The 21,466-nt window shown below is 43.8% G+C and overlaps 1 protein-coding gene across 5 annotated transcripts in view; it reads left to right on the top strand.

Moving 5' to 3' along the window:
* EBF2 (EBF transcription factor 2) overlaps nt 1-21,466 on the top strand; it is a 192,104-nt gene that overhangs the window by 11,354 nt on the left and 159,284 nt on the right. For 4 of the 5 annotated variants that reach the window (XM_029203855.1, XM_029203856.1, XM_029203859.1 and 1 more), the window contains exon 6: nt 192-260. The exons of the other annotated variant lie outside the window; for it this stretch is intronic. In XM_029203855.1, the coding sequence (XP_029059688.1) occupies nt 192-260 (69 nt within the window). The remainder of the gene's footprint in view (nt 1-191; nt 261-21,466) is intronic. 5 annotated transcript variants of the gene reach the window in all.

Below are 21,466 nucleotides of genomic sequence, written 5' to 3' on the forward strand. Positions count from 1 at the left end.
TGGCCGTACACTCACGCTCGAGTTTAGCGTTGCTGTTGAACATGGCCATACACTCATGCTCGAGCAACTGATAGTTGAGCAGTTCCCTAGGACGTACCCGTTTTCGTGAATGTTCTTACATTGTGTGCTCATTGTGTTTTCTTGATTTTAACGCATTTCTCTTACTCTTTTGGCCCCTCCCCAATCTACAGTCGATGTTGCGAAAAGAAAAGTTGTGGCAACCGAAATGAGACTCCTTCAGACCCTGTCATCATCGACAGGTAGGGGGAAAAAGTGATTTTAAAAAAAAACTGTTTCTGGTTTCTTTCCTTTAGAATCTCAACTCTGAGTGTGGATCACTGGGCTTTGCCGTAAGGTTGGTTTCATTTTATCTTCAAGGCTTGGAGCTGGTCCAACATGTGTTTTCTTGTTTTGGTTGGCCTTTCTTGGAAGAAGTCAGAACCTTCCTTTTTGAACACATGTCTCTAAATCTATGATGGGATTATTTTCCAGGTGCACTGACTTCAGCCTAATAAGGCGTGTGTGGATGGTAAAAGATGGTAAAGGATGACATCTCTCCCATCTGGCAGGATAGGGTCTCAATCAGTTTCCTAGAAGAGGCAGTATATCCCAAGTTACGCAGTAACTTTCTTATCATTCTCCGTGATTGTGCTGTTGGGCTTGAAGACTGTCAAATTAGATTATGGTTTAGAGGATGATGACAAGCTCTCTGTTGCACTGAGGGAGATTCCTTTCTACCATAGAGGGTTGCATTCTGGGTTCTATGTTTTGTTCAGAGTGGGAAAGATTCTTTGGGACAAGATGCTAATTCATTGAAATGTGATTTCGGCATCCTCAGCTGTATGTTTTTGTGATTGGAAACAGAACTTACAAACCAATGAAGGAATACCAATTTAACTTCCAGCAATCATGTAATTTTTGAGAAATCCCATATTCCCACCCCTAATTTTTTTCTCTTTCGTTAAAAAACGGAATAATTCCCTCTTGCTTCTTTCTCTGGGTTTTTGTGTTTCTAGACAGGTCCTGAAATGGATTGGAGAGACCACAGTCTCCAAAGTTGTTATTCCAATATTCCAATGAATTCTCAGTTGGGAGAATGGAACCTCTGGCATTCTTCCCAGAAAGCCAGCTTGCTTTCTTCGTGGAAAGTATAGCATAACCCTAGGAATGAAGAGGCTGGAATTCTGATCCTGTCCTAGCTTCTGACCTTGGACAAAGCACTCAACATCTCTGTTCAATAGTATCGTGAAGGGTATACCTGGAGGGTATGGCCTGTTGCTGTAGGTTTCAGAAGGTAGCTAAAATATCCATGGCAGTTTTGCAGTATTCTCGGAGATCCTTGGAGGATGATGATAGACAAATAGAGATTGTTTGCTGGATGTATATGCTGCCGGTCTTGGGGGTTCAGGTGACATCAATTTAGGGAGCTCTGGAATTTTTTTAGTTTTTCTGAAAGCGCACAGAAGCTTAAAATTAATGAGTTGTAAGAACTCTTGGGGGCCAGCTGTCTTTCTCATTTGATTGGCGAAAAGACTGAACTCGGGAACGGTGACACGACTTGCCCGCCGTTGCACAGCTGGTTGGAGCAGAGCTGGCCCTAGAACACAGCTGTCCTTACTTCTGGCCTGTGATCCTCTCACTGCCACAAACTTTTCCTCCCAGCACTCTCTGTCCCAATTTATGTGATCACACTTGACATGATTTCCCAACTTCCTAGGATGCACTTGGATCCTCTGGGGAATATGGAGCCCATGAGGGCAGCCTAGACACGGATGCCGTCCTTTCCAGCGTGTCCACTGAGCTCACTAATCTTCATCTAGTCTTTTTTTTTTTTTTTAACTAACTTTAGCTCCTCTTTCAAGAGGGTACTCTAACCTCATGGTTGTTACATCTTTTCTTGTAATAAACAACCCATAAACCAGCTTTAGAAATGTTTACAAACCCGTAAATGCTAACCTGCACCTTACATCTCATAAGCACACATCCTAAAGGCTCTGCACCTAGTAGCAGTTCTTTCTCTCAGAAACTATGTAGAACCTGAACTCGGGGAGAGAGCTGAACATGCTATACCTAATACACATGTTAATGTACGTAGGTTTTTGGCATCTATGGAGAGGAAAGATTTTCAGGTTGTGTGCCTTCATTGTTTGTGCTAGAATGCTTTAAATTCTTCTGGGAAGGTGGAAATTGTATTTTAGCTGCGTCTTAAGGAGCTTTATGTGACTGTGGCATTTATTTTTACTAGCCTGTGCACAATAAAACAGCCCAGCGATGTCTCTGCATCACTTGAAATATGTGTTACTTCCGAAATGTTGTGCATCTACACATGGAAACATACATACCAAAGGGTGCTATAAATTGACCCGGATCAGATTTTTAGAGAACTCATCTTATTATAAACAGATGCGTTGGTTCGGCTTCCTCGTTGTAGGGATTTTGTTTGAAGACACTGCTTGTTTCTTCACCGGAATCTTGCTTCTTGCTCCTGTCTTTTGGGCATTCCTTTGCCTTCTTCCCTTCATTTGTGGAAGGGAAAGGGGATTGAAGGCAGGGTTCCATTTGCCGGAGGTGGGATGGGTGTCTTGTGTCATCCAGGGCTTGAGCGGTGTCTCTGGTCCCTGGGTTCAACACCTGCCGGCTTAGAGATGTTGAGATGACCCATGAGCACCAAACGGGTGCTAAGTAGTCTATTTTGGATTTCCTCTGAGTAAATATGTAACTCTCTTCTTTGCCCTTGTTCCTATAACGCCAACTAATTATCTCCTCCCCCTACTCGCTCCGTCTAACCAGATGCAGTTAATTTACACTGTCTCTCTTTGAGTTTTCTCACGCAATAGGCATGTTCCACTCTGGCTCCAGGGAAGCCTGTTTATTCCCTTGGAATTGTGTATGTCCGGGGGAGGGGAAGGGGCGGATCAAAAGTGGTTCCCAAATATTCACCGCCAGGGATCCCTCTTATTTTTTCCTTTGGTGAGCCAGGTTTTGCAAGATTTTGCCTGCCAAGCTGCAATTAACAAGTAATAATCCAGCTGTAATTTCATTTTTATTAACTGAAGACGTACAATAGAATGGGAAGGAAAAAATCTCATTCCAGAAATGCCCTTGATCTCAGGACTTCCCTGGCGGTCAGGATGGTTAAGGCTCTGCGCTTCCACTGCAGGGGGCAGGGGTTCGATCCCTGGTCGGGGAACTGAACTAAGATCCCGCACGCCACACGCCACAGCCAAAAAAGAGAGAAATAATTGAAAATTAAAAAAAAGAAATGCCCTTGACCTCATCAATGACCAGTCAGAGTTTCTGATCTGGGCCAGAACCACCAGTGTTACCACACTAACTTGATAGGCTGCCAGCTCAAACACGAAACAACTTGACTTTTCATTTAGCCCACGTGGCCATGTCTTGGGCAGACATTCCATTGCCAATAGGCTGTTTGAAATATGAAAAATAGCTTTCACAACCTCGTGGACCCTTAATTGAAAATCACTGGATTGTACAATAGGGCGTCCCATCAGAGACTGAGTTCTCCGTTTCCTAAGACTTAGCCCTGGACTGGGAATATTTTTTCCCCGTCTAAATGACTCCCTGCCTTAATCTCTCTAGAAACATAAATTTAATTTTTATTTTCAATTGTCTTTTCGGCATGCTTTTGTGAATTCTTGGGCAGCCACACCCCTCTCCAAAAAGCCAGGCCAACACACAGCCCAGCAGGACTTGCTGCTGAACCAGGGGCCTCCAGCAGAGCCTTCCTTCTGTGTAGAAATGCGCGCCCAGGGCGGCAGTAGGGTTTATTCATTTTGAGTGTAAAAATTCAAAGCTCCTACCTGAAGAAAACTCAACAAAACAGAACAGAACAAAACCAACAATGAAAACATAATCCATACCGAGGTCTTCAGCCTACACCTTGTCCATAAAGACCTCTGTGTGGTAAATAAAAATAAAAGGGCTCAAACGGATTTACATTTGTGGTTTCAGAAGGAAGCACTAATTCAGCCTTGTTTTTCATGGGCTGTGCTTTCTTTAGACTCTCTTTTCTCTCTGAAACTTCTTCTGAACAGCTACCGCACCTCTGGGCTCAGGAGACTGGTGGTCCGTGGGAAGAGGATTTTAGGGACAATCTCACAGACTTGGGAGAAGGAAAATGAGTCTTCACCGTTCCTGTTCTTGCAGCCCCATGAAAAGTCAGATGGGAGGAGGGGACAAGAGTTCTTTCTGAATCTTTGTAGGCTGTCCCTGCCCATGTGCACACGAGTATGATATTTTCTGTCAAAGGGCAGCGCCAACCTGTTTCTCACATGCAAAATATCCCAGACTTTTGTCTTCGGATCCTGGACTCCTATATTTATGAGCTCAGCTTCCAGAAGGACTGTTTTAAGTTTCTGTAATTTTTATTTTATTTTTCAAGAAGCCAAACAAGCATCAGAATGATCTTCATTCAGAAGGTTTACACAGAAATACCTGGTATTTATTTGCCCATGTGGCGTTTTCCTGATATTATCTCCCTTTTAAAAACAAATTTTTTTTCAATTGTGGTAATATATATATAACATAAATTGACTATCTTAAACATTTTTAAGCGTACAGTTTAGAGGTATTAAGTACATTCACCTTGCTGTGCAACCATCACCAGCATCCGTTTACAGAACTCTTTTCATCCTCCCATATGGAAGCTCTCTCCCCATCTCCCCCTCCCCCCAGTTCCTGGCAACCACCATGCTATTGATACTTTCTCTATGAATTTGACTCCTGTAGGTACCTCATATGATACTGTATTTGTCCTTCTTTGGTTTATTTCACAGCATGATATCCTTAAGTTTCCTTAATGTTGCAATATGTGTCAAGATTTCCTTCATTTTTAAGGCAGAATAATATTCCATTGTCTGGTTGTACTACATTTTGTTCTATTTGTCCGTCAATGGACACGTGGGTTGCTTCAACCTTTTGGCTACTGTGAAAAATATTGTTATCAATATGGATGTACAAATATCTCTGCGAGTCTCTGTTTTTCATTCTTTTGGGTACACACCCAGAAGTGGAACTGCTGGATCACATGGTAGTTCAGAGAACCATCATGCCATGTCCATAGCAGTTACGCCATTTTACACTCCCACCAGCAGTGCGCAAAGGTTCCATTTTCGCCACATCCCAAATTACTTGTTATTTTCTTGCTTAGTTTAGCGGGTTTTTTTTTTTTTTTATAGTTGCCATCCTAATGAGTATGAGTTTTTTCTTTTTTTAGTGAAGCTTTCTCCTGCTACCATCTTGGAAGGCATCCTCACCTGCTCCTTTCCCCCCACTCTGGTCCAGGCTTCTCGTTTGCCCTCCCCCTGCCATCTGGCACATCCTCTTCCTGCTTCTCTCTGCCTCACCAGCTACCTTGTTCTACCAGAGAAGTGTTTGGTTCCTCTTTCGTCTGGACCACACTTCCTATTCCTCTCTCCGTGTATCGCTTAACTCCAGAAAGTGTTATTGGTGGAATGGGAGCTTTCAGAGAATAACTGTGGGTAGTGAAGCCCTTATGGACCTTCCGTGCATGCTAGAGGGTGTGACATTAATCCTGAACACCGGAGTTTTTCTTTCGCTTAATTTATCAGATGAACTCCGTATTGATCTCTTCTTGATTTGTGGTGTAGATTCTGCTTTTAACCCCACTGTCCCTTTCAGCATAGAAGCAGTATTTGGATAGTAGTGAACTGTAGGTCAGATTTATGTCCACAAAGCCCAGTGGATTCTTACCATCCTAGGCCACTCAGGCTGGTTTTCGGTCTGTGACCACTCCCTCCCTCTCCCTAGAAATGGACAAATCAGATATATCAGTAGTGACTCCTCCTGAACGAAGAATTCTGTCTCTGAGAAGGATGGATAAGAACAGTACTCAACATTTACCTAACATTTAACTGGCGCTTATGGTGTGCTGGGCACAGTGCTAAGCAATTTGTGCTCACTAACTAATCTTCAACAGTTGAGAAAAGTCTTAATTTTACAGAGGAAGAAATGAGTCTTAAGGAGGTAGTTCACAAAGCCAGCTTCCGTGGTGAAATTGGAGTGTCGTCAGCGGGTGGAAGTTATGGAGAAAAAGGGTTTGGTGTAATAGAAGGAGAAGCTTCCCAGAATTTAGAGCTGTTGAGGAACAGGAAAACCTGGTGAGCATGGTTTGAAGACCTCCTGATGGGAACAATAGAGAGAGGATCGGTTCTCTGGGAAGTGGTGGGCATCGCTGGCCTCTGAAGTATCATTTAACTCTGAGATTGTGCAAGTCACGTGCAACGGTGTGACAGGTTTGACGGAATATCGGTCCCCAGAGAGACAACATCATGTAGCGGGTATCAGGACACCTGCTTCTGACCCCAGATCGTTCACTAACTAGCTGTCTAATGTCATGGAGGTCATGAGCCGCCTCTCTGAGCCTCAGTTTCCCTATCTGTAAAATGAAGTGCTTTGGATTAATGGGTGAGCTTTACATTACCTTCCAGCTCTAAATTCTCTGCTTGTAGCAGAGGCCCAGGTTTGGGTGTCAGGCATGCTAATTCATCATCCTTGCTCACCAATAATTTACAGGAGCTATTCACATGTGCCTTCTCTGCACAGACTACTGGGCATAGGGGAGCCCAGTGCTGGGAAGAGTCTACAAAATCCTGGCCTTGGGCTTTTTTTTTTTTTTTTTTTTTTAGTGAAAATTCCATTCTCTCGGAGAGGTTTAGATGTTCTCACTAAAAAACTCAGATTATTTAACCAAAGTGAAAACATCATTCTTTCATGTTCTCCTTCCTTCGTTTTCTAGTAAAACCTTTGCTTGCTTCTTGGCCATGTGGGGGGAGATACAGGTAGGAGAAGGGACTCTTCTAATTTCTGGTGCAGAAGAATGTCCCTTTGGGTTGAGACTCTTCATTGGATGACAACCTGAGGCAAGTGGGAAATAAGAAACAAAATTCCCTTTGAGAAAATCATTCTCCTCCTCCTAATTAAAGAACTGAAAAGTTGTGATCTTCATTTCTGTAATTGGTTTAATTTTTAAGAATTATACTGTCTCCACTAGACTGACCAATCTTCCTAGACTTCAGAACTTTAGCATTTGACACAAGCTAGCCTAGTTGTCTATACATCGATTCACTCCGTCATTCATTCATTGAGTAATTTTTTCTGTTGTTCAGTTATTAAGCTAATATTCGTGAATCCCTGGCACTGAGAGGCCATCAGGGAATACCACAGGCATGGTTCTGCGCTCATGGAGCTGACAGTTTAAATAATCACACAGAGAAAAATACATTTGCAAACTGTGAAAGTGCTTTGAAGACTAGGTGAGTGAATGGTAGACAGGTTTCAACTTTCTAGTCCCATCATTTCTTTCTCTAAGAATCAACATGGAATCAAAATGTTTGTCCCATCAAACAGACCTCGAATATGCCCCCCATCTCCCTCTGCACACATCAGTCCAGCCTGGAATCCCCACCGCCAACTCTCTGCCAATATAAATCTGATCCCCCTTTCAAGACCTTGTTTAGATTCTACCATTTGAAAGAAATCAATTCTGGTAGCCAAAGTCTTTTCATTGACACTGTCACATATACTCGCTCTCGTTAGGATGTATGGGTATTGTTATCTTTTTCCCTATGTGAGCTTGCCTTACATTTCCAACTATATTGTAATTCTTGGATGTCAGACAACATACGTCACTTAAGTCTTGACTCTAATATCATTAGCTCTGTGATGGTGTTAATAGTACTACCTCTTCCATTGAGTTGTTGGGTTAAATCATTAACGTGTGTATGGTGCCCATACAGTGCATGACAGAATAGATGCTTTTAAAAAAGTCATAGCGATTATTCGCCTGTGTCTCTCAGTGTCTAACCAGTGGCTTGTATACCACAGACACTCAGTAAATATTAGTTGGCAGATTAATCTCTGACTGCCAAGCATCAGAGAGTTTGGATGACGGAGTCTTTTGCCAGTTTATACAGGACCTTTCTTGTAAGTACCTGTATTTGACAACTGCCTAGCAGTCTTACCCCCCAGGGGCAGAGTGGTACAAAACAATGCCAAGAAGAGAGAGCTAGGGTTGTAAGGCAGAATGAATCATTCAGGAAATATTTATCTAGGGCCTGTCGTGTCATGGACGTTGCAAGGTGCTCTTAGGGATAATAAGATTGAGTAGACACAAAGCTTTCCCATCAGAAGCTTACAGTTCAAATGGAAGAAACAAAAGATGTGCAGAAATAACTGTGATGGAATGTAGAATGTGAAAAGTGCCACAAAAGATGTAGAGATAAAAACTCTGGAAGAACTGAAAGTGGGAAGATGAATTTCACCTAGGCAGCGGTGTATGTGGTGAGAGCTGTAACGTGGACGTAGGCAGGTGAGGTCAAAGGGCATTCTAGGAGAAGGAAAGCATGCAGGAAAAGGCATGTGGAAGGGAAAGAATTCCTTAAATCTGCTCGTGATTTTAGAGGTGCACGTATATGTGTTAAAGGGGGACTGTAGGAGAGGTTGGAAAGATTCTTTGGGCCCAGATTTCCAAAGACTTTATATGCCTTTACAAAAGTGTGTTGACATTGTTGTGTTGGCAGTGGGAAGATATCAAAGGATTCTGAGTAGTGCAATTAGAAAATGGAGAACGAATGTAGGGTAACCTATTCGGAAGACGTTACGATAGTTCACAAATGCGTCTCTTTTCGTGGCTCTTTGGGAATATATGGGTTTACCTGCCAAAGCTTGGGCATTATTTCCATCACCCTATACCATCAGGGATTGGGAAGACGGGCACAGGCTTCAAATTTTGTGAAATAAAATGTTTCAGTTTCTGATTTTGTTTTCTTTCAACTTCTTCTGGACATGTGTGCCTTCTTCCACCAGCAGCAGCTGGGAATCAGTTTTTTCCTTGCCAGATACCAGTCACGGAGGTGAAAGGCCCATTTTCTCACCTCTCCACACCCCACTTCCCCTCCCCCAGTACCCACCACTCCAAAGCTTTTGCTGGTGTTGCCACTCGTCCCCATGAGTATGAGTCCTTTGTTCACTGGAAAGCTCAGATCCTTTGCAAAGAACTGCTGTTGCACCATCTGGCAATCTGTGAATTTTTTAGTAGCCTCGATGTTTGTGAGAAAGCAGAAACTCGGAGGCCAGACCTGAACCATTTATAAGTAATTCTTTAGCCAAGAGGGAGAAAGAACCAAAACCAGTTCACCTTTACTAGCATCCTCTCATTCAAAGTACTTGTGCAGGGCTTCCCTGGTGGCGCAGTGGTTGAGAGTCCGCCTGCCGAGGCAGGGGACACGGGTTCGTGCCCCGGTCCGGGAAGATCCCACATGCCGCAGAGCGGCTGGGCCCGTGAGCCATGGCCGCTGAGCCTGCGCGTCCGGAGCCTGTGCTCCGCAACGGGAGAGGCCACAACAGTGAGAGGCCCGCATACCGCAAAAAAACAAACAAACAAAAAAACAAACAAAGTACTTGTTTGAAAGTCAGAGGGCCAGCTGGATGTAGGGGGTTGTTCAGAACATATAATGGTCCACTTCAACTTCCAGCTTCAACTTCCAGCTTCTTCCTCATAAAATTGTGTGATGTTGACTAAATGGCAGATTTGCCAGGAAGTAGATGAGTCCAGAAGTGGAAGAAAAGTACTCTGAAACGGTGCTGTGGTAGAAATAAGAAATAGTTATTTGTCTATAAGAAAGGTATCTGTTTCCAAAGTTGTCTGTCTGGCTTTCAGGGGAACAAAGGCCCCGGAACCTAGGAAAGATTGATAAGACTACACGCTCACCCAGAGAGAACTTCCAGTTATTTTCTCTCCCTTTCTGTTTGAGCAAACAGGGCTGGATGAGTTCTTCTGGGTCTACTTTTGACCCAGCCAAGAGGCTACCAGACCAAATAGCTGGAAAATAGGACACATACCCCAAGGAGATGACAAGGTCGTTATCTGCAGGTGATTTGCAGATTTAGGATTCTACCCACTGGGGCTTGACTAGATTATTTGTTGATTGAAATCTTGTAAAAGTTGTTCCTTTTGTGGCTCTGTTCTGTACTGCACAGTGACCTAGAGTCGCATCGGAGGAGGTATTTGATCAGAAAGGAAAGCTGTTGAGTGACAAGATGCCCAAAGCATGTTAGGGAGCCAAGACCCAAGTCTATAGGGAGTCAGCATCTCATCAGTCTGGACCAGGTAATTAATGAAATGATTGTCCTCCAGAAAAGTTCTGCTCTAATCTTAACCTTTCAGCCCCCTCAAGACCACCAAGGAGCCAGAGCTGGTGAGAAACACTGCAGTTGCTCCCGTGTAACAGGAGCTTTCGAGAAGGAAGTAAGGGAGAAATTCCTAGTCCCACTGAAATAATGGCAGGAATGGAAGACTTGGGAGGGGTGGAACCATTGGATTCAGGCCAACACTTTGGGGTTAACACCTCCATTTTTTTTAAGACCCATAAGATGCTGGGACTTTTAAAAAAGAGAACTTGCAAAATGGTGGAACGCTTAGGGTCACTGCCCCTCTGAATGCTGTTATACATAGCCCCTTCAATAAAACCTCTGAGGTGGGTCGCCATGGAGACCAAGAATGAGCCTATTTTTTTGTTGTTGGCTTTGGGTCCAATTTGCACAATTGCACAGGATATTTTCATGATTGATTTAAAGCTAAGCACATGACTCATTATGGCTAGGTACTGGCTCTGTCATCCCATTTCAGATGAGAAAACCCACTTGAAGAGCAACTACTCCAGGGGCTGTGTAACAAGCAGGTCAAAGACTCAATTGGGATTAGAGACAGGATCTCTAGCTCCCAAGACAAAGCTGGGATGGTCTATGAAAGCTGAGGGAGCGGGCAGGAAAAGCTATGGCATTCACGTCGATACACTGCTGCTGTCCTGCAAAGCTTCTAACCAGACTGAGCTTCGGAGGACTCATCACCTTCCAAGCCAGGGGTCAGACTGATGGCATTTTAGTTGACTATAGTAGTCAGTTTGTATGTAGCCAGTTTCTTCTGTGCAAAAGGCTTTTTCTTACTCCAGAAGAGGTGAGGTTGTACGGAGGACATAGATTTATGACCCGTGGGTCGAGTGCCTGAAGTGACTATTATTCCTGTTGTATGATAATGACTGTAGAATAATCTCAGATCTGGGTTTGACTACCCTTTTGCCATTCATGCATTCACCCATTCACTCATTGCTCCCTCTCACTGAATCTGGAGTTGCCAGATTTAGCGCATAAAAATATAAAATGCCCAGTTAAATTTAAATATCAGATAAACACGAATGAGTTTTCTTTTTAGTATAAATAAGTCCCAGTTAAATTTGAATTTCAGAAGAACAACAAATACTGAAAAGTATGAGCCTTTCTCATGCAATATACTTACACTGAAAAAGTATTTGTTGTTTGTCTGAAATTCAAAATCACTTGGGCATCCTGTATCTTATCCGGCAACGCTACCTGAACCCAGTTTCTTATCTGAAGAATAGGGAAGGCAGGGCTGCCTTACGGTGCTGGGAAGGGGAGAGAGATGCGTGAAGGAGCTCGGAGCCCCAACTGGCCCCAGGGCCAACGAGCACGTGTACGGTCCCTCCTGGTAGTGTGTTTTCTGTCTCCACCTGGGTCTTATCACCTTTGCCCCACATGTCCGTGTGGAAGTTGATTCACACTTAGGAGATTCAGTTTGGAGGCTAAGAGGTGAGCAGGAAGCTTTACTGGGAACCAGCAGCATTTTGGGGGCCCCTCGTCTTTGCCAGTTTCTCCCCCGCAGCCCCGTGTTCTGTCTCTTCTCTCTCTTTTGTCACTTCTCGGTGCCTTGGGCTCATGTCCCGTCTAGTCCCTGTTTTATGGACTTGTCGCCTCCCCGGCATTGCTTTTGCTTCGAGTCCACCGTCCACCGTCTCCTGTTCATTCTCTGCCTTTCCTGAAAGCCTTTGTTTGGTCTTTCCCCGAGTCTCTGTCTTCAATGCTTCACACATGTGGGATTGTTTAGGCTCAAGTGATAAATTGCATGAAGTTAAAGGTAAAAGGGAAGCTCCTCTCTCCCGACTTGGTCTGGGCTGACGTTTGAACAAGAGCCAGACTTTCCTTCGGTTTAACGCGAGCGGTCCACTTGGTGCTTGCCCAAGTCAGCGTAGACTGGCTCATGCATTTTATCATCCAGATGTTGAGTCACAAGATGAAGTATAACCATCATGTAGACATCTATCTGGGTAATTTAGTGAACTTAAAAAAAACAATCTAACTTTGAAAATTTGATGTCACGTCGAGTCAGCCTGTGTAGAAAAAGGGGCAGCAGATTTAAAAATTCCTCTTCTGCTTCTCTCGCGCCCCACCCTTGTCCCCGTCTACCTCTTTCACCTTTGTTCACGTTCTTTTTCCTTTCTGCCTTCACCTTTAGGGTCTCCCTTGCTTTCTCCCCGCCTGCCTTGCGCTTTTTTTTTTTTTTTTGGCTGAGCTGTGCCGCTTGTGGGATCTTATTTCCCCAACCAGGGATCAAACCCGAGCCCTCAGCAGTGAAAGCGTGGAGTCCTAACCACTGGACCGCCAGGGAAGTCCCTGCGTTGCTTTCTAGTGGTGGGTCTGAACTTGATTCCAACGCAGGTGGTCAGAACTATTGCCGTGAGCAACTTGTCCCTAATGCCTTTCTTTCTGATCCTTCCTTCCCCCTTTTCCTTCCCTGATGAAGAGTGAAATGCTGGTTTTACTGTAGGTGTTCCGTTTATAATTGTGGCTTGGTGGTTTTCACTTCGAGTGGAGTCCACTGAGCTTGTAAATTGTGTTGGATCAGCGAGCCCATAATGAGACCTCCAAACCCAAACCGTGCCAGTCTGCTGGGATTTTATTGTTCGTAAAGCTCCTTCCCTGGGGAGGAATAGAGTCATTAGGTGTGCACTGTGTTTAATATTTGGTCACGACAGGAAGCAATAATTTTCTATTTTTACGGTGGCTTTTGAGTTTTTAAAGCAATTGTCTAATTCCCATCACTGCGACTGGAAGCAAATAAACCAGACATTGACATAAGCCTATCCTGTGTATGGTTTGGGTTGGAGCCCATCTCCTTTAGCATCTTTCTCCTCCCTCTGCCTGAACTTCTGACCCCTGATGGCCGCCACCACCTACACATGGGCGTGACTCACGTGGAGCCCACCCCCTCCCCCCCACCCAGCTCTTCCTTGTCAGGTAGAAACATTCTTTCGCTAAAGAGGAAGTGGAGCTGTGGGCTTCTCTTTGAGAAGCCCTGCCCTGTCCTTTAAAACACTCCCCTCTTTAGATGAGAAAAGTGCTTGAAATTTTTCAAAACTGGCTCTTCGCTGAAAACGTTCTCCTCCTTTCTTAACCCCGATCAGGTAGGTGGTTTGAGTGTGACGCCTATTCTGAGAATTTCCAACCTAATGCAGCACCAAGGAAGCCCCAAGTCAAGGTGTAAGGTCTCCTTGCTTCGTGAGCATGGGGATGCTTTGGCTTAGGAACTTCTACCACAGAGCCCAGGTTCTGCAGTAAACCTAAGTACTGGCAGACTAGAGCAGAGAGAGCAAGTTGGTGAGTTTACATGATTTCTATCCCTTGGGACAGTCCGACCTGTGATACTGGAGTACTAGGTGGGAATTTCCAAGGGCATGGCCTCAGCTGCTCCCCAGCTGCTCTATAGTTAAGGCATCCACAGAGGCCTTAACTAGTAGTTACCCCATAGGTCATGGGGCCAATGGTCCACTGACTTTTGGATGGTAGCCTACCCTGACAGCAGGATTCTGTGATGTCAAGGGTTGAGCAGAAGGCCAGTTGTTTTGAGACCCATTCCATCTGTAGACTATCTTGATCTCTTCAGCATTTTTTTTTCCCCTAGTAGGAAACTAAAAATGAGGCGTCAGTGACATGCTTCTTGGGGAAGTCACAGCCTACCATTTTTTCGAGTTTTACAGAGCTTAGCGGGAACCAGCTGGGCAAAACTGTGTCAGAAAAAAAAAATTGTCATGTTGGATCTGACCTGCAAAACTGTGGAACTAGCTCTCAGCTGTTACTCAGATGTGATGACCTTGAGAAAAACTTCTGAAAGCTCCCTGGCATCTGAAGCCTAAACTTGTTGCACGTTAGAGAGTTCCAGGCGAGGCTTGGAAACCTTGGCCTAAAGGCAGACAACCCGACCCAGGGAGTAAATGAAAGAATCTCCTTTCCAAACTGAAAATTTTGCCCACCTCTCCTCTGAACTATTATGCCTGCAAAGGGGGAGGATGCCTAATACCTTCCCAGAATTTTGGAGTTCTAAACTGCGCCCCCCTCCGCCACTTTGTTTTTTAACCATGGATCCCATTGATGGTCCAGGGGATCCTATGGGTCTATAATACTGTTGGGGCTTATTGTCTACATTTAAAATGGAAGGAACTGCTAAATTTAGGTTGGGGGCAGTGAAAATAAAGATCTAATGTTTACCCATCCAAGTTCATGGACCTCTTCCACCTCTAGACACGTGGGAAGTGCCGCCAATGGCACAGTCTGTCCTTTCTTTTATCTCATCTCCACCCTCTGTGTTCTCTGTCTTGCCTCTTCACTTTCACCTCACCCTTGTTCTTTCCTCATTTTCTCTTTTTCCTCTCCTCTCATTTTGTGTCTGTCTTTTTTCTGTCCCTCCTTCCTCTCCTCTCCTGTATCCCTCCCTAAGTTACCGAGGACTTCGGCGGGAGCTGGCTGCCAGCGTGTTTGTCGGTAACTTCGTCTTAGCTGGTCTGTTGCTCTCAATGGCCCATTTGTTTGCTCCTGTGAAGAAGAAGAAAAAAATAACAAAAAACTTTTCCAACCTATAAGTTCCGTTGTCTCCCTAGGGATCCTTCTTTGAATCTTTGCTGTAAGATTTTTTTTTTTTCCCTATGAAGTACCAAAGAAATAATTGCCTTATCGTTAACAAACAGAACCTGGCTCTTATCACCCCATACCCCAGAGCCTTTGGTGCAAAAGTTGGGCCGTGCCAAGTGCATGCATTAACCTGATACGCGAAACCCCTTTTCAAAGCTAGTCCTTGGAGGACGCTCATTGAGGGCGTTTTTGTCGGGAGGTGGCACGGTGAAAGCACTTCTTACAGTACTGGGTGCCAAAAGAGATTGGCTGGCGTTTACACCTCTGTTACAACAGAAAAGAGTGTATTTTTCTGGGAGGAACATTTTCAGATTGTTCTAATTGTCACTGGCAACGAGCAATCCTTGGAACTTGCGTCTTGCGGGGGGCCTCACTGGAGTTTTAAAGCATCCCTTGGCACAGAGACTTTTTGGTTCTGTGGTTGAGCTTGTAGCCTGTAAAACGCAAACGGATCATAAAAGCCCTGGGCCTGGCTGCCCACTTCGCCCTGTGAGAGGATGTGGCATAACCTAGAACCCCAGCTGCACTGACAGTGTGGATTCCGAGTTTGTTTTTGGAGCCGTGGAGATCTCCCATGAGAGCTCATTTGCATCTCCTAACAGTCTCTTAGCTTCGACCTGTTCATGCTCTGTTTTATAAAGAGTGGAGATCTTCCTTTGGAATCTGGATAAATGGTGGTATCTTCTTCTCCCTTAAATCCATGGTATCATTTTCAGAAAAGCTGAATGTGAAGCTGGCCTCTTTCTGTTCCAATCCAGCATGGGAGGGATATAACTTCGAGTGTCTTTTGGATCTTTAGACAAGGCAGAAGCGCAAGGGACCTGGGGAAATGCTCACTTTGGGGTCAACTCGAATTGCCATCCTTTAAAAGAAAAGTTTTCTCTATTGTGTCTTCTTTGTTCAAATAAAATAAATAAATAATAAAACTGCACAACAAAACACCAAAAAGATATACAATGTTGCGTCGACATCAGATACTGACAGCAAGTCTCAAAAGATCCTTGGGGAGGCTTTTGTTTGGGGTGGGAGAAATCTTTCTCTTAAGCGTTTCCCAGCATTCTTTCAAGACATCTGGTTCTCTCATTTACTCTGCCTTCTGTGCTTTTTTTTTTTTTTAAGATAACTCTACTACTGTCATTATTTTTATTATTTTTACCCATTTAACTAAATGTGCTGAATGGTGATCCCACATGACAGCTTGTCTCAAACTTGTTTGACCTTCAGAAGTGATGACCTTAACCAATTTTTACTGGCAACTGTCGTGACTTTATTACTCAGGAGACAGTTTATTTTTGTTCCTTAAAGAGAGAGTGAACAAGAGAGAGTGAGCTTTTCCTAAGATCAAAGACAAGGAAAGAGTGAGGAGGTTATACCCACCCATCTCTGTGCTGGAGCAAAATTTTTCTCTTTCCTATCCTGTTTTATTATTATTCTCAGTGTCCTTATAAAAGCATAAATAAACAAGGTGGAATCTCACCCATGCCTCCTGCATCCACATTTCCTTCTTAAAGCATTTGGGAATCTCCTCTGTTTGCATTTGGAAATTGGGTTGCTGAAGTTGAAGCATTGTCTGATGTAACCATCATATGATTTTCTTTTGACCCATATAAGTAGAGGCCAAATCGATTAAATACAAAGAAAAATAAAATGAAACAAAATAAAAGGAAGCAAACTGGGTTGATCAGTTCTCTGCTCGTGCTTGGGTAGACATAGGTCTGAGTGAGAAGAGTTAACTTTGCTGCCACCCGTCCCCCGCTGCCCTTAGCCTATATCACCAAAACCAAATCTATGTAGGCAGAATGGTAAAGAGGTCCCCAAGTGGAATGAGCACAGTAAATGAATTGCTCTTATCCTGGGGACAGGGTAGCGTGAGAAATAACAGAATAGAGCAGGACCGGCTGCTTCACCCGCCCAGCACCAAAGAGCGTATGTAGGTTTCTGGCATCATAAATCTCAAAGGCCTGCAAACCACTGTGAGAAAAGAACATTTACGCCGTAGCATCCTACCTGGAAATGGAACAATTCCCTTCTAGGTTATTTATGGCAGTCGATTGGGGAAAATATTAGGGCTTTGAAGTAGAGCATTCCTTCTGGTGGGAAGAAAAAGGCTTCTTGAGGTAGTAGAGCCATGGAGGCCATTGTGGTGTTGGGAAGGGGTCTTATCGAGTCCCCTATAGCTTAGGAGCTGCTGTCTGCTATCACCAGCATCCACCTATAGTCACTGCCCCCAGGGGTTCCTCTTTCTCGAAGGACTCAGCATGCAGGTGCCATTGGTCCAGCCTTTGCCACACATCAGGAAATTTCAGGACAGTTGTGCAAAGGCTTGACCAAGGCACCAGGAGTTTGTGAAGAAACCTCCATTGACACACTGGGCTAGGGTGGAAATCTCCTTTATAGATGTAGTTTAAAATTTGGATTACTAGAGCATCAGTAAGTACCACTGGTAATAAGAATGAGCGGCTTCGGGAAATCCCTGGCAGTCCAGTGCTTAGGACTTGGCGCTTTCACTGCCGAGGGCCTGGGTTCCATCCCTGGTCGGGGAACTAAGATCCCACAGGCTGTGCTGCACAGCCAAAAAAAAAAAAAGTTTGTTAAGAGGGTAGATCTCAGGTTAAGTGTTTCTTACCACAGTAAAAAAACTAAAAAAAAAAAAAGAATGAGTAGCTTCTAGCAATTGGGGCCTCTGATGTGTTCTCCATGTTGTCACCCCACCCCACTGCCATGGCTTTCATACTGTCTCAACTTAAGGAAGTCAAGCCATGCTGTTGACTCAGCTGACTAATCAAGCACTTGGTCAGCCCACAAACGTGTAGTGAGTCCTTAGTAGCACTCAGCACTGTGGTTATGCCATGGGGAAATAGGAGGGCTTCTGGTTCAAGGTGGAAGGGCACAGGCTTGTAGCTGGGGAAAGGTGAGCATTTATACATTCCTGATTCTCTCAGCTTATGCACGCACCAAAGAACTCCTAAAATACGCTGGGTAGCTCCAGGGCTCAAACTTAGCAGTGGGTTCTGGAAGTCATGTTGATATTGTTGCTATATTATTATTATTTTTTCTTCTGTGGTCACTCTTATTTTCTCGGTCTACCCATCACGGGACAGAGGTCACAGCCCTGTGACCTTTTCCTAGTGGAATGGACCTCTGAAGAAATCACATGGCCAAGTTTGTATCAGGGGTCCACATTTGTTTCCTCCACTCTTTTAATCAGAATGCTCATTTAATTCTATTCCAGCACCTGTTCAGCAATTAACACCCTACGATTTGCATCTTACCCTGACATTTGCTATCTTTCCAATTAGTTTTTATATCAGTATAATTAGGCAGGGTTATTACAGTGCATCAAGCAGGGTCATGGTTATTCCCAAGCCTTTAAGCGCTTTCCCAGATTTGTTTAGGGAAGCCACTAAGGGCAAATGGTTGATTAGGATCACTGTTTTTCTTCTTCATTCAGATCAGGAGAAAACTGTTTCCCCATGTGGCTCATGAAAGATCAGGGAAATATGTCAACCTATAAGAATTAGTATTATGTAGTTCATGACTTTTGGGTGAATTTACAGGGGATTATAAGTAAGGTACATAAGGTGGATGTATTGTGGCCGTTTTCTGTGCGGGGGCCAAGGCAAGACCGTCACTTCACTTGCTTTGGCTTATCAGTGGCAGGGACAAAGGGAAAGTTCAGGGAAACTGAAACCTTCAAAGTCAGCTTTTTAGTCTGGTGGGGGTCTGGCGAAGAGAGGGGAGGGGGACTGTTTTCTTCCTAATGGCACAAGGGGATAAAGAAAAGCAGTTTCGAAGTTCAGCCAGTATCTATACTAAACTTAAGCTTGGTGTTGTAATTTTTAACCCACGTTGGGAGTATCTGATGAACCAAAACCCCCAAATTTCTACTGAAAAAAAAGTCATTTTAGAAGGCGAGGGTTTGCTGGATCCATTAGCGTATCTATCTGTTGTATCCTTGACACTTGGAGCATTGCCTAGATACTGTCTACAGGTGATCTATAAGTTATCCATAATATGGGTTGGAGGGAATTATTACCTGTCATTAAATGGAATGTCCAGAATAGGAACTAATCTGTGATAAGTTAAGATTTAAAGTATATGCCATCTAATAATATATGATCATATTCTATATTATTATATTATAATGTATATATAGCACTTCTTCACATATGCCTAGGTCAGATTCATAGAGTGTTCGCATAAGTGTATATATATAGGTCATACATTAATGTTTAGGTCAAATTCCATTACACCCAATACTAAGGTCCTGGAATTTGGAGAGTTGATCATGGCTGGAAACCAATGAGGTCTTTGAAATCTCCTGAAAGAGTTTAGATTTTGGTGGGCCTGGACTTGTTCGTAATGGTGTCTGACTTCCCTGCTGAATTGGTAGGATGACATAGCAATATCCAGATGCCGAGTCTGATACAGTTGTTGGAGAAACAATACCATGATTGATGGGGGATGTAATAATGCCAGGCTCCTCTGGGAGAGAATTTTACAGTGTCTGATTTCATATCGACAAGGTTTTCTTTTACCTGTGATACAGAATTGTACGGAGTCATCTTGTTGTGGCTTGCCTTGATTTTTTAATAGCGGGTAGAAATGCGATTTAAAGTCCTGTGTATCAGAAAACCAGGGAATCTGAATTGTTGTAACCAGAGCACATCTATTTATAATTTGGGGGGGGGCCATCTAGAATTTAAAAATTCCAAGTACTGAATGGAGATCCCTGAATTTTTTTGCCTTAAGAAGGAAAAAGGAGCAAAGGAGCACATGGGTGGGAGCTGGCGGAGTGGGTAGATGATGATCACTCTTGGGGAGAGAGTCGTGTGTGACATGGTAGACGCTGCCTCTCGCCATCTTGATATTTCTTCCTCAAAATGTTGACACAGAGTAGGCGCTCAGCAAATATTACTTAAAGGAATGAGGGAGCCTACTGTTAGGACAGCAGGAACCAAATGGTGCAAGTTCAGTGGGAAAAGCAGAGTGTGGGAAATCGCAATCTGGCCTCTGGAAGAAAAATAGGGAGGAATACAGCTGTTTTCCCATTGGCTGTGATTGGAATGATAAAAACGGATGGAGAAATTGCTGTCGTCAGTTAATTCACATCTACTTTTTAACTGGAACTGTAGGTTTCAGTGTGAAGTTTTTGCGCAGCTGTCCTTTGGGTCGTGGCTTAAATGTCATCTCAGTGGACACTTCCTTCCCAATCCTGCAGTTCCTGGCCCTCTCTCCTGTTTGATTTTTCTCACTGCACTTTTTACCAATTAACATATTATATATTTTGCTCGTTTGTTTGTCAGTTGTCCATATTGCCCTCCCTGACTCCCACTACTAAGTCAGAAAGGCCAGAGGTTTTTGTCTTTCTGTTTAGTGGTTTATCCCTAACATCTGGAATAATGCCTAACACACAGTTGGTATCATGACTATTTGTTTCAGGAGTAATCAACATAAGACCTGCATCTTGGAAAACTTTGCTTAATCTTTCACAGAGAAGGTCAGAGGTATTGGGGTCGCTTTGAGTATATACACCACATACTAAGCAAGAGACAGGGCCACTTCCTTTTACCTGGGTGCCTCACTTGTAGTACCTGTTTGAAATCTGCAAATACTACAAGTAGGGAAAATGTCTCAAAGGCAGAATATATGTATCCAGGTCCAGAATAAAAACTGTCACTATGTCCATTAGTGGAAAAGTTCAGAACCTCATCTGCCCATGTGGGTTCACACTTCATCTTTGTCTGAATTGATTTCATCTCAGAAGGCAAACACAGAAATGAAAGGGCCTGTTGAATATACTAGATACATACTTCACACTCCTGGAAGAGAACAAGAGGGAGAATGAGAGCAAGGGCACAAACTTAGTATGTATCAGGAATCGCTTAGGTGATTCTCAATTTGGGATTAAGGCACATTTCTCAGTCTGTTGCAAGTTATTTATTTTTTATTGCATTTCTCTTTGTGTAGTGTTCCTACAGACCATTATTTTTGTATGAATAGAAATACACTTATCCTAATGTTTCCTATACTAGTAAGTAGGATATGAATTTACATACATGCCCTTACGTAAAACTGGCAGAGGCCACCTTCCCTAGAGAGTCCCTTTGACACATCTTCCCTGTGGCTTCCTTCCCTCCTTCCCCTGTGCCCCACCCTACACACACACCCCCTTTGACTTTAAAAACAAAAATAAAATCTCGTTCCTTTAACCAAGACCTACGACACAAGAACTCTAGGAAAATGATATGCCTGCAAAGAAGTGGGAGAAGTAGAAAAATAAACAGGGCATCCTTTTTTCTTCTCTGTCTTGGAATGGGAGCAGACGGATTTGGCTCCCCGAGGTGATGAGGTTTCTTTCTTCGCTTCAGTTTTCTGAGCCTTTACTTCTTTCAAGGCTCCCTTTGTAAGTTACCACAGTGAGGTGGGAAAAGGTTACCTGCTCTGGAGAAGGAGCTCCGAGAGGGGGCGCTTGCCTAGGTATCAGTTTTCTATTGACATTATGCCCCTTTTGGCTACGCAAGCATCCCAGAAATTTGATAACACGTTGGTTAAAAAAAAAAAAGTCCAAATAAATGTTATACTCCCCTGAGAATACTGACAGAATGGCAAAACACACCTGGGAGGGTGCTGCAGAGTAGTAGCTATTTGTGGACTTGACTCTGCA

The sequence above is a fragment of the Monodon monoceros genome, unplaced genomic scaffold, assembly GCF_005190385.1.
Source record: "Monodon monoceros isolate NGI ecotype Baffin Bay Population unplaced genomic scaffold, NGI_Narwhal_1 Super_Scaffold_5, whole genome shotgun sequence".
Classification (NCBI taxonomy): Eukaryota; Metazoa; Chordata; class Mammalia; order Artiodactyla; family Monodontidae; genus Monodon; species Monodon monoceros.